The sequence below is a fragment of the Cetorhinus maximus genome, chromosome 17, assembly GCF_964194155.1.
Source record: "Cetorhinus maximus chromosome 17, sCetMax3.hap1.1, whole genome shotgun sequence".
NCBI classification, from domain to species: Eukaryota; Metazoa; Chordata; class Chondrichthyes; order Lamniformes; family Cetorhinidae; genus Cetorhinus; species Cetorhinus maximus.
The window spans coordinates 65,423,421-65,437,435 of NC_135895.1; the positions used below are offsets into that span (position 1 = coordinate 65,423,421).

General features: G+C 37.8%; 1 protein-coding gene across 1 annotated transcript in view; it reads left to right on the top strand.

Moving 5' to 3' along the window:
* The window catches only part of kifap3a (kinesin-associated protein 3a), a 229,571-nt gene that overhangs the window by 51,020 nt on the left and 164,536 nt on the right, over positions 1–14,015 (top strand). Inside the window, exons 3-6 of the mRNA XM_078561360.1 lie at positions 1,514–1,668; positions 4,891–4,946; positions 5,760–5,901; positions 6,456–6,555. Coding sequence (XP_078417486.1) covers positions 1,514–1,668; positions 4,891–4,946; positions 5,760–5,901; positions 6,456–6,555 — 453 coding nt within the window. The remainder of the gene's footprint in view (positions 1–1,513; positions 1,669–4,890; positions 4,947–5,759; positions 5,902–6,455; positions 6,556–14,015) is intronic.

Consider the following 14,015-nt stretch of genomic DNA (forward strand, 5'->3'; position numbering starts at 1 on the left):
TTGGTAGTAAAGTTCTTTTGTTTTAAACCGTGAACCTGTGGCTTCCTTCTTTTAGTAAATGCCTGGAGTTTGGTTCTAAAAAAACTAAACGCATTACTGGTCTCTACAGATCATAACATTATTGAGGGAAGAGCAGCACTGCAGTGTCAACATTTAGAGATCAGTATTTTGTCGCATCAGATTAGGCTCTAAAGTTGCTACATGTATATCATCAAATTTGCTTTTAAACGATTGACAGTCGGAGGGATCGAATATCAATCATTGAGTATCAACAATCATACTATAATGACTGTTGCATCATTACAATTTATTCTGATAGATTGTAATTTGGATGCAGCTTTTCTGGAGGGAACATGTTTTGGAAATAGCACTCAAATATTGTAATGTATAGGTTATACCCCTCTAATTTACAACCATTGCTTTGCAACAATAGCTGCATTGTTTCAAATTAATTTCAAACTACAAACCTATTTTACTGCTGCAACTACTTTTTTTTAGCTATGTATTAATTTTATTCAGGGCTGTGAGTGATTAAGTCTTGGAATAAAAATCTGTTTCATTTTTTCTTTTCGACCGGCGTAATAAAGAACCAGAATGAACTGGCAGATTCTTGGCTTTATTGCACGTGCTCATTTTCAATGTTGAGAAATACCCTACACAAAGGACCCTTGAAGTCTGTTTTCATTGTCAATTTTAAAACTCAGGCCTTTGCTGGTGTTTTCATTTTTTCACACCAAAATTTGAATCCTGGCATATGCAGACCAAATGTGATGTGCTGACATCATGAGGTTACACTGTAATCAGGATAGTGCACAACATGATCATCTGGTTCCCAGTTGGCTGAACATAGTATCACTTGGTTGGGAATTTAGTGCCCTTTATTCCTACTTAATCATTCAAAGTTTTGCTTTCTTGAGCAAGTAGACACAGAGATTTATGTTATCCAGAAAGTTTTTTAAGGTGAATTTAAAGTGGTTGATTTCAATGTCAAATTAGGTACAGAAAGAAAAATAAAAACAGAAAGAAAGATTATATTGAGAGAGAGGGAGAAAAAGAGGCAAAGGGAAATAAATAAAAGTTAACATTTTTAAAATAGCACTGAAAAATCTTGGTGGGATGAGACTCCACACTTAATTCATTTTTGGTGTCAGGGAGGTTGATTGGTAATCATTAACACCACATCATTAAAAGGATAGTTACATTTGTAATGATCAGCATTAATTTTCTGTGGTTGGTTTAATGGCAATTGCTGCAAGTTCCTGGCGGGGGGAAAACAGGGAGGCTGATACTGGGATGCCACTTTCGCAAAACAGAACAATAGTGGGACTCAACAACTTTCGATATACCTATTTAACTGGTGCATCTGCTCATCACCTGAAGTTGCTGTACAGTTTACCTATAAATAACAATGAGTGCCATTAGCCATGCTGTATTTTGACACCAAATGTTGGCACATTAACTCCGCAGTTATTAATTTTCTTGGAAGATACCAACAAAGTTTTCTACTTTTCAGTATCCGTCTGAAAAGCCTGAATGCTAACACTGACATTGCGTCTCTGGCACGGAAGGTGGTGGAAGAGTGCAAGCTCATCCATCCAAGTAAACTAGCAGAGGTGGAACAGCTGCTTTATTACCTTCAGAACCGCAGGGAGAGTCCTCCAGGAAGAGGTAGGAAGTCACTTGTGGAACTCTTTGTGATTTGTCTAACCATTATTTTAAAGTAATCGGAAGGACTACAATCTGCATAGGTCTAATGTGTATATATTATAGCTGTAAATATACTGTTATGGTAATTACATCTCTTTTGAAGTGATACTGTAAAATCCAGTATATGCATGTCCTATTCATGGAGAAGGTATAGTTCCATTAAGAGTTGGGGTTTTAACTACAAATACAGTACTCTTTTTTTGAAAAGTGCTTTCAAACATTTTGGTGAATAATAACATGCTTGTTATCCTAGTCCACTTCTGAAGCATGATTACTTAATTGGTGAGTGCTGGTTACATTGTCTTGGAAAGTACCATGGAGGAGTCGAATAGTTTTTAGCTCCACATCAACAAAAACTGTCAGTAACCCAAGGGGTTTCAGTGGATTAAAAACAAAAATACCTGGAAAAACTTAGCAGGTCTGACAGCATCTGCGGAGAGGGATACAGTTGACGTTTCGAGTCCGTATGACCCTTCATCATTGGTTTCAGTGGATTGATCACTTTACTATCTGTTCTCACAGCAATGCCTTCAGCACTCTCAATATAAGCAGAACTGTTCAAAAATCCAATAGAAGTAGGCTGTGACCATAGAAAACTTGGCCTGTGCCTATCTGTCAGCAAGCATTTGAAACTTTTCATGACCTGGCATTGTACCAACCATGTATTACCATAATGAAGACACAGTACCGTGAATGACAAATTGGTGCTGTTGCTCAGCTATTTTGATTACATGATAGACCTTTGTTATTAACACTTCTGGGGAAGAAAAGGTCAGTAGTTTACAGGAGTTTTGTACAGAGCTGGGTGTCAAATTGGAAAGATGGCAAAGCTGAAAAAGATGGTTCACTTTTCATTTTAATGAATTATATGGAGCCGGCAATCTTTGTGCATGAAAATATGTATTTAAGTGGGGTGAAACACCTATGACAGCATTAGAGGTCTGTACAATTTTTAAACACTTTCAATACAACATGAAGTTTGCTTGAGTTGCTATTGGAATAGGCAGCAATCGTAATTTGCTGATCCACAATTACAGGGCAGGCATACACAGCGGCATGATTTCTTTCATGATATATAATGATAGAATGAATAATTTCAGAGAAATTAAGAGAGCTCTGTAATGCAGATTTAGCTCCCTCCAAGTATGAGAAGAATGAAACGTGAGGGAGTATGCATAGATTTTAATTTGTTGCTTGCCAGTTAAGCTATTGAAACTTACTTCAAGGATACACACAGCAGAAGCATTCTACACTATTGATATTTCTTTCAGTGCAGAATGGGATTCCTCCTTATATTTTTGTATGTGGTGAATATAGAATCTTTACAGTGCAGAAGTAGGCCATTCGGTCTGTCGAGTCTGCACTGGCTCTCTGAAAGAGCCAGGAAAGAGCAGAAAATCACTTAACCAGATCATAATTTTTTTAAAAAATGAATGAGCCCTATGATGGGTCCTCATCTGTGAATGCTACAAAATTATGACAGGAGTTGTAGAGTTGGATCAAAAATCCTGTCTTATAGTTGGCCATTTTTTCTTGTTCCAATTTTTAGGAATTGTAGATTAGTAATGCAGTACTGGTTTTGGACCAGTAACCCTTAGGTGAAAGACTTTCAAAAACATAAATTCTAAGTTTCCTAAGTTGGCTGAACATTGAATAGGATGGTGGCAGAAGAGAGATCTGTAATGCAGATTTAGCTCCCTCCAAGTATGAGAAGAATGAAATGTGAGAGAGTATGCATAGATTTTAATTTGTTGCTTGCCTGTTGGTCTAATGTTGCACTGCTATACTGCAGATTTCATTAAAAATTGGCACCCACAGAGGTCAGCTCACAAGTGTCTGAATGTGAGTTTTTTTATTAATGCTTGTGAAGAGGTGACTTTTTGCTAATCTTGCGAATTAAGGTTTGAAAAAGTCTTACTGAAGAATGTTTTAAAATTTGTCTTGCTCGATATGCAATTAAATTATGACCAATAAGAAGACAAAGTGGAGAATCCTTGAATGCGCAATCATATTAGCATTTTATCAGACCCTACCAGTAATACTGTTTAAAAACTGTGATGCGTTGTTAAAATCAATGATATTATTGGACCTTCAGAAATTGGGGAACACAGGCAATTTATAACTTGGTTTTGTTTTGTGGTACTATTCTAAGATAAGAAGCTAGTAGGTACTAAATGAATGTTGCATTTTGATTAAGATGAGTGCAATTTTTCACACCCCCTTAAGTTGCCTTTAGACATATACTACCTCAGATATTGCCTGCTAATCTGAATTAGATTGGTCCTTAATTATTGGTTGCAATTTTGGATTAAGTTTTTAAAACATTTCAGATAATTTGACATTTTGTAAGTGCAATTGTTACTGTAGTGCTCCATTACTTGACGGCAGCAACTTGAATGCGATAGCATTGCTGTGCTATTTATTTGTTTGAATAATCTCTGTAATACTAACCCCATTAAACATTATGGGGAGAATTTTCTGGTTGGCGAGTTGGGCCTGCTTGCCGACGCGTAAAATGACACACGGTGACGTCGGGTGGGCGTCATTTAGATTTTCAGTTCTGTCAAAGGCCTATTAAGGCCTGTTTAAAACTGATTAAATCAATTAAATGAGCTGCCTGTCCAACCTTAAGGTTTGCGAGCAGGCGAAGAGCCCAGGCGGCCTTCGCATTTTTCATGGAACCTCATCCACAGGCGGGATGAGTTTCATGAAGTGTTTATAAATTAAATACATTTTTAAATTAATGTTCCTTGACATGTCCCAGCTCATGTGACACTCACATGAGGGGACATGTCTTAAAATACTTTCAATTCTTTATTTAAATGTTTGAACCTTAAATCCTTAAACAAAAACGAAAGAGTACAGGCCTGGACTCAGGGAATCATCCCCCCGCACAGGGAGTGCTCGGCGCTTCCGGGCGAGCGTCAAGCTGGGTGGGCCTTAATTGGCCCGCCCATGTAAAATGGCGGCATGCACCCGATTGGGGGTGCCGATCAAGTCTACGCTCACTCCCGCCCGCCCCCGCGCAACCCCCACGATGCGGGGGGATAATTCAGCCCTATGCACTTGGTTACTAAGAGCCATCTTATAATCAAGATGGTGTTTTATTTGTAGTTTGAACCATAACAAAATGTTTGCATTTCTTGCAGAAGGTAAGATCCATTGACTTTGTCTTTTTTTCAGAAAAACGGGAAAAGATCAGCAAACCTAAGGACCCACCTCCTTTTGAAGGAATGGAAGTGAGTGACAAAAATAAATTCAAATTGAAACTGAAAATGCTTTCGTAGTGAGACACAAGTGCAGTGTACGCTGTATAAATAAGTTGCAATGTAAGAGAAGCATGCAGAGTAGCTATTTTGATTAAACATTCAACAGTTGTAATTGCTGTTGGTCATTTATGTGAATAATTTGAAGTCAATTCTATATTGTTATGCAACTGAAAAATAAAAATTCATTGTAGTTTAGCCAAAACCTGATGGAGAAAATAAAGTAATTTTCTCAGAATGCAAATGATCCTATGTAGTCATGAGTTGGATAAGAAGACAATCAAATAGTTTTCAATTCAGATATCATGATATTATGTTACATATTGTGCAAAATACATTATATGGAGTATGAGACAAAACAGATGAAAAATTGAACATTTCAGATTCTCTTCAATTGGCCAAAAGAATCAATCCTAATCAGTTTATAATATTATAAAATTCAAATATTGGAAAAAGTCCAAAATTTTCTCTGGATTATAGGTTGTTCACTTTCAATTTTATATTTTAATTATAATAGCCTGTGTAAAATAAAATCCTGAAGGGGTGAAATTCTAGTTTCATGAAAAGTGACAGCATGCTATTTCTTAATGATCCTCGTAACAAAATAGCATTCTCATAAAATTTTGTTATAAAGTCATGTGTTTCTGTGGTTTTGTTAGTGGCAAATTATATTGGGGAAAACAGACACTTTCATTTTTGGCTGAGTTGTTACCCCTTCAGTATCGACATTGGATGTGTTGCATAAAGAATATCTAGTTTCTGCTGCATGTTCTCTATTACTTACAGATTGATGAAATAGCAAATATTAATGATATAGAAGATTACATTGAATTGTTATATGAGGACATACCTGACAAAGTGCGAGGTTCAGCACTCATCCTTCAACTGGCTCGTAATCCTGACAATTTGGAAGAATTGCTACAAAATGGTAAGCAAACTTTACAGTCATAAAGCACCAATGCCCTGCTTCAGGTATGTACCTTTCACTTCTTGTTTGCCCTTCCCCAGCAACCCCTTTTCCTCACCAATGTCACACTAGCTTCAACAAATCTCACTCCAGTTTTTCTCATTAATTACTTTCCTATGTTCATTCTCTATCCACTTTATCTGGTAACTATATTTGATCATTTATCTTCTAGCTTTCCACCCTTTATAAATAAATTAAATTCACTTATTTTTCCACTTCCAACTGTAGATGGCCTCAGAACCAAAGCATGGGAACAGTGGTAGACTGTCCTATCTGTTCTGCTGTTCAATTAAATCATGGCTAAGGCCTCGACTTTTGATCTAAGGCAGATTCTCTTGGCTGTTTATCATACATTCCCATTTAATACATACTTGCTTTTTTGGTTCCCTGTTTCCATTTTGATTATTTTATGCTTGTTTTAGAATGCATTACTCAAGTTCATTCTGTATTTGTATTCTCCACATTTTTTGATGATTTTTCTTAACTTGTTAAAATTTTAAAATTTCTGTCTTTAGAGACTGCATTGGGAGCTTTGGCTCGAGTGTTGCGAGAGGACTGGAAACAAAGTGTAGAGCTTGCAACCAACATTATTTACATATTTTTCTGTTTCTCTAGGTAAGACTATCTTTGAAATTGTAATAGTACATGTAGCAGTTGGGAAGTGTTAGAATTTGGAATCGCTTTTCTTATTTTGTCTCTCTAAAAGTTGCTTACAAATGGACTTTCAAACTTCCATATGTAAATATATCAATATGCAAACCCCCAGGTAAATAACTTAAAACTTGGCAGATTTAAAAATCCAAAAGCAATAGCAGGTGAGAATTAGCAGAGGATGAGAACAGAAATTATCCTAGTTCATGTCTTAAGACTAACCTTTGGCTGTCCATTTGCTACAATATCTTTGCAGCCATCAATTTTCTCAACCATCTCTTCCTTTGTTGCACTTACTCCCAGTAAAACTTTTGCTGTCTGCCATCCAGTCCCCCTTTTCCCACATAGCTATCTTGCATTTAAAGAATTCCGACTTGGTTATCCATCACCAGATCCAACCGTATTTGGCTACAATGTCCTGTCAAAACTGACCAGTACTGTAAGCTCATCCTAAAAAGCAGACACAACCTTAAACTACTTTGTTCCACTACCAACATCTCCTTCATCCACTCTCCCTGCCCTTTCGATACTCTCCTCTGAATCCCTTCCCCTGATCTCTCCATTCCTGACTCTGGCTTCATGTGCATCCCTCCTCCTTCACCTTGGCTGCTGCATCTTCAGGAAATCTACACCTCATGCTCTTAAATTGCTCCCACAAACCATTTTGCCCCTCTCGTTGGCCTCTGTTCCTTCAAGAATCTCATTAAAATCTAACTCTGAAACCAGTGTTGTCCAATGCATGATCCAATAGTCACTAGTCACATGTGAATCCAAGCGTGGGAAATTGCAATTCTGGTTAGTAGTTAAAAAATGAGTACTGGGCATTCCCATTTGGAATGTAATCTCAATGCTTATTTGGACGGCTATGCATTTGTACTTAATTCTTTTTGTACATTTATTGATAAAATGGTAAGATGAAAAACAGAGTATGCGAGTGCTTTGTGATCACAGTGTTTTAATTCCTTGGATACTGAATGGTGGTAGATGTTAGTTAAATGCATATAGATGTGATATATATTTACCTTTGCCAGTGTACATAGGATGTTTTCTACTAAAATTAGTGCATGTTGCTATAACAATGATGCCATAGCCACACCTACTAGTCAGCGATTTCTGTTGGATAGCATTGTCTTGGATGAAGATTTAGATCACTTCTCCTAATATCTCCACTTGTTCAATGTCTGTTTTTTGATTATTCCTGTGTGAAGCTCTTTTGGATGTTTTTCTATGTTTAAAAAGTTCTATATTAATGCAAGTTAGTTTTTGTTCTAAAACGCATGTATAGCTTTGCCGTATCTACAAATAAACTATGCAATTTTAACCTAAAAACTTGGGGGAATTACTCAGTATCATTATAGTATCCTTATTAAAGGAATATTAGAGAAATATTTGTGAAATTTCATTTGTATGTGTATATATTTAAAGTATTGAGCTTGGGGTGTAGAAAAATGGAGTTTATTTGCTTTATTTTGGCTCCCAGCACCTCCTTACTAATTTACTGAAATGGGTAGTATGGGACACTCAGTGAGGCGAAGTATAAAGAAAGTTATGTTACGAACTATGAATGTGATCAATTATTGACAAATTCAACCTACAAGAAAGCACCATGTTGCTAATTTTAAAAATTGTTGGAATCAATTTTTGGAAAAATTATTTTAGGGGTTGGGGTGGGTATTATCAAACAGTGATAATACTTCAGAATCCACAGGTAGAGAATGGTATATTTTGCACACTGATGTTTAAGGTGTCGATTTAGGATTGTGAACTTCTGAACATTGGCCTTCAATGGAATCATTGAATGATTACAGCACAGGAGGAGATCATTTGACCTGTCTTGTGTGTGTCCACTCTCTGCAAGAGCAACTCAGCTAGTCCCACTCCCCTGTCTTTTACCCATAGCCCTACAAATTCTTTCCCATCATTACTTATCTAAATCCCTTTTGAAAGCTAGAGGCAACCAGTCTCTATGGTTATTTGTGCAGGAATGCGGATGGGAGTTTGCGCTCAGATTGAAAAGACCAAATTCATGAGGATTTAGAACAAGGCTGGAAGATTTGCCTAGCTTGAGCTAGAGGGAGAATCTCTAAGAAAACCCTCACAGTGAAAGACAGTTTTGGGGTTGAAAGTTACCAGGATGAGAAAGGAAAAGAACGGAAGTAAATTCTCGAGAGCTATGGATCACTTTGGGCTGGTTCCAGGAGAATTGAATGTCTACTTAAGGAACAGTGTAGAGTATAACCATAAAGTGGGATTTTCGGTTGTGTTAAAGGGGGAGAACGTGGTGTAGTGGTAATTTCATTGGACTAGTAATCCAGAGGTCCAGGCTAATGCTTTAGAGACATGGGTTCAAATACCACCATAGCAGCAGGTGGAATTTAAAATTCAACTAATAAATTCTGGAATTGAAAGCTAGTCTCAGTAATGGTGACCTTAAAACTATCTTCGGTTGTCATAAAATCTCATCTGGATCACTGATGTCTTTTAAGGAAGGAAATCTGCCAACCATAGTCTGGCCTATGTGTGACTCCAGACCCACAACAATGTGGTTGACTGCCCTATGAAATAGCCTAGCAAGCCACTCAGTTCAAGGGCAGTTAGGCATGGGCAACAAATGCTGGCTTTGCCAGCGATGCGCACATCCCATGAAAGAATAAATAAAAATAATAAAAGGGAAGGTTCTGTTCTGTAGCTTAAAATATAAGCTGCCTAGCCAAATAGTATTTAGTCAATGGGGTTTTTGGTTTGTTTGTTACAGTAAAAGGCTTAAAACGTGAAACCTTGTTATGTAATCCTTTCAGCTATTCAATGGAATTTTGAATTTCTTCTTAAAAGTTAATGGTCTCTATAGGGATTGTAAGAAATTGGGGTCTTCTTCTGGATTTCGAATCCATAGCTGAGATGGGTTAACTGGATTGGCTTTTTTTACAGTGGCTTTTGATGGATTTGTTGAAAAATTAAAATGGCTGTGACTATTACTGAAACATTCCTCAAAAGAGAGGCCTTGTCGTTGAGTGCTATGCAACGATCAGCAAACATTGCTTTGAAGGTGATAGCAGAGAAGTCGAAAATAGATTAAAAAGTAGAAAGTAGAGATAGTTGAGGTATTGGCTCAATATTTCTTCCTTGAGTAATCCAGATGAAACACTGGTTGAGTTAACTCAGATTCAGGTGCAAATGAAGTAACTTGAATTGTAAAAAGAAATGAAAAAATTTTGAGTTTGAGAAAGAAAGGGAAATGAGAGAACTTGAATTAGAATTCCAAAGGGAAGGCAAAAAAGAGTTTGAGTAAAAGAGAAAGAAAGCCTTGAATTGCAAAGAGAAAGGGAAGCCAGAAAATTTGAACTGAACAGAGAAAGACTTTGTTTATGCAGACAAGGAGTAGCAGGCTGTATTGACCATGTGTCAGATTTAACTCCTGGTTTTGGTTTGGCACATAATATTTGTCTCGTGCCTAAATTCAGCAAGGCAGGAATTGAAATGACTTTTGCCTCGTTTGAGAAAATTTCTACGAAGTCAGAATGGCTAAAAGACATTTGGACAATTCTGTTACAAAGTGCTTTGGTAGAAAAAGCATTGGAGGTTTCTTCGACCCTTTTGGATGAACAGTCCACAGATTATGATACGCATTAAGCACAGTAGTCTTAACTGTATGAGTTAGTTTGAGAAGCTTATAGGCAAAAGTTTTGAAATCTATGGAAGCGACAGAATCAGACTTTTGTAGAATTTGCTAGAGGAAAAGAAATGGTGTTTGATAGATGGCATAGGACAATGAAGCCTGAACAAGATTTTGAAAACCTTAAGAGGTGTTATTAATGGAAGAATTTAAAAACTGCACTCCTTTAGGAATCGGGTCCCACCTAGAAATTCGTAAAGCTTCTAAAATAAAGGAAGCTGCTGTTATGGCCAATAGTTACAAACTATCCCGCAAACGCATAGGTGGCAGCAAACCTTTATTTGCAAACCCACAGAAGTGGGGAGATCGGAGAAGTGCTAGTGAAGAGAACACTAATTACCACAAGGAGAATGACAGAACCGAAAAGATAGATGCTTCTCAAAGTAGTAAAAAAGACAAAGTGTGGAGGATAAATATGTTTTGAGGGGACCAATATGGTACCTTTGTCATAAGAGGCCATGTGAAGGCAAATTTCTGGAAATTGGAAGCTAGGGCTGTAGCTTTGATGGGTATTTCTCCAGAAAATGCTGTACCAGTGAGTGAAGCTTGTGACAAACCGATACCAAGTAATGTTGGTCTGAATCGGAACAGAAAAGATTATGGGACTTCTATATTTGAGAGTGAAGCAACTCCATTTTTCTCTGATAAAGAAGCCAAAAAGATCATTATTCTTAGAGATACAGGGCAGAATTTTACGGCCCTGGCAGAAGAGATGCAGTGCTTTAAAACAACATGACTTGGCTGTAACTAATACTGATACAGTGGAACTATGAGGATGGATTCAAGTTTTGGAGTGCATATTAATACTTTAGAAGGATGAAGCCATTGCTCTTGTGAGAAAGGAGTTGAACTAAATTCATATTAATTGAGGAAAACAATTTAAACCAATCCAGGGACTGACTGAAAGGAGTATCAGGATTTTTTGACTGATCATTGATCTGACCTTCACAAGACTCTTAAAGCAGCGAAATAGCCTAAATCCTGCATTTAAACGGGATGGACAATTCAGCTATTTGGCTAGCTGAAATGTTTTTTTCTGACCGGGACAATAAGGAACATACAGCCATGAAAGAAAATGGAGATCAAGCATTAGAACCTGGACTAGGTTCACAGACTGATTCTAAAGAAAAACAAAAGGTCATATTGAAGCCATATGAGAAAGAGTTCTGACAAGGATTTTTTCTCAGGTTATAGCTTACACCTAATGGAATTCGAAGATCACGGGGATTGTCTACAAGTGACAGTTTTGACAATGTTACCCAAACTGAATCGATTGGGCTTTTAACCTAGGACATGGGAACACAGGAATTTACTCAACAGGAGAAAAGAGAATTACCACAGTCCATAATGGAAGGTGAAGCCACTAGCAGCGAAACAAATTTTCATTCTCAGAAGAAGAACTTTAAGAATTGATATAAAGTGGATTTGAATTCCTAACTGTTGCATGCATTTTCTTGATACAGGTTAAACATTGTGATACTGCCAAGAAGGACTGTTTAATGAAAAAATGTGACGACATGGGGGAGAATATTACTTGTACTATATGTCTTAAGTTAGTAATTAAAATGTGTTGAATGTTATAAGTTGTTATATTTTGGGGAGTGGTTTTGAAAACTCATTACTTTTCATTTCTTGGGGCGGTGTTACAAATACGTTTTTGAAATTGTTATATTTTGGGACTGTATCTTTAATTTAGGGTAAGTGGAGGAATGAAGTGGGTGGGGTGTCCTGTGACCTGGTCTGAATTCTTTGACAGTAATCCTGGGTGGTTTGATTATTAAAGATTAACAAGGGGCTCTAGGTTATTTTACTGGGAAGAAAGTGCATGAAGACTTGTAGATAATGGCAGAAGCATCTGTGCTGACAGTTGGTAGACTGCTAGTCTCCAAAGTCTCAGGAAGGTGTCAATGTCCAATTTTGCAAATGATTGTACTTTATCAATTTAGAATCTGTATCCATCTTTCCCGGAACTTTGTGTTTGAAACCCTCCAATCAGATTTCTGCCACTGCCACTGTACCAAAGTGTCCCTTATCAAAATCACAAATGGCACGCTCTGTGACTGTGACAAAGGTAAACTATCCCTCCTCGTCCTTCTCAAACTTGTCTGCAGCCTTTGACATGGTTGATCACACCATCCGCCTCCAACTTCTCTCTACTTTCATTTAGCTGGGTGGGACTACTCTCACCTGGTTCTATTCTTAGCTTTTTAATCATAGTCAGAGTATCACTTGCAGTGTCTTCTCTTCCATTGACTCCCAGTCAAGCAAAGTCTTGATTTTAACATTCTCATCCTTGTTTATCACTGTAATCTCCAGCCCTCTAAGAAAACTATTCTAATTTAATTGTGGCCTCTTGAACATCCCTGACTTTAATTGCTCTACCATTGATGGCCATACCTTCAGTTGCCTAGGCGCTAAGCTCTGGAATTCCCTCCCTACACCTCTCTGCTTTTGTGCCTCACTTTCACCCTTTAAGTCACTCCTTAAAGCCTACCTTTTTGACGAAGCTAATATCTTCTCCTATGGCTTGGTGTTATATTTTGTTTTATAATGCTCCTTTGAAGTGCCTTGAAATGTTTTATTATGTTAAAGACTGATAAAAGAGACATGTCTAAACTTTCTATCTTGCGCTCATCAAGACACTTGCAAGAATACCAATATAAGGGGAAAAACAACAATTTATACTGTATGTAACGAGAGTGTTTGTTTTTGCGCATGGTTTCAATTTTGGTGTGCCTTCAGCCCAAATAAAATGGGAAGAGATATTAGCTGAGTTTAAACTCCTCTGCTCCCAACTATCCCACCACAAACCAGTGTCCATTGAAGAAGCTGAATCCTTGAAAGCGCACCTAGCTGATCTAGCGCATGCATATTGGGGGAGTCCGATCGACCTGGCCAACATTCACATGCAACGTGAATGTCTTATAGCGTTGCGAGGCGTTAAGACAAACCCGCACATACACATAGGTAAACCTGACAAAGGGATGGGAGTAGCCATCCTTAACAAGCGTGACTATATCAACAAAATGCATGCCATTCTTAATGACCGGTCCAAATTTGTATCCTTTGGTCCTGCCGCTCAGCATGACTGGACAGCCTTGCTCAAAAGTAAGCTAAAAAAACGCTTGCTGGATTTGTGTAAGAGCGATGAGCTACCGCGTGATATATATGACAGGGTTCGTCCTCACGGGTCGCTACGTCTGCGTATGTATGGCCTGGCTAAGACACATAGAAGTGATGTCTCTCTATGCCTCATCTTATCTGTAGCTGTTTCTGTACAGCATGAATTGGCTAAATGGTTGGACAAATTGTTGCAACCAGTTTTGACCAAGATTTTCACATACACGGTGAAAGACTCCTTCACATTTGTGAAGGCCATACAGGACTTACATATCGATAGCAATGCTGTGTCCATATGCTGGTTTGATATTGCTAGCCTATTCACCAATGTTCCACTTAAGGAAGTCATAGATATTTGTGCTGCAGTACTATATCATGGCGATCTAGACCTGCCACCATTGTGTGAATCAGTATTCATTGAACTTATGAACTCGGCAACTCGCGCAGTTGAGTTCAGTTTTAATGACACTATGTATGCCCAAATAGATGGTGTTGTCATGGGTTCCCCTCTAAGCCCAGCTCTCGCAAACATCTTTTTGTTGGGTTCCATGAGAAACGTGTCTTTGATGGAATGACACCTAACTTTTTACCCCTCGCATATTTCTGATCTGTGGATGATACTTTTGCTGTA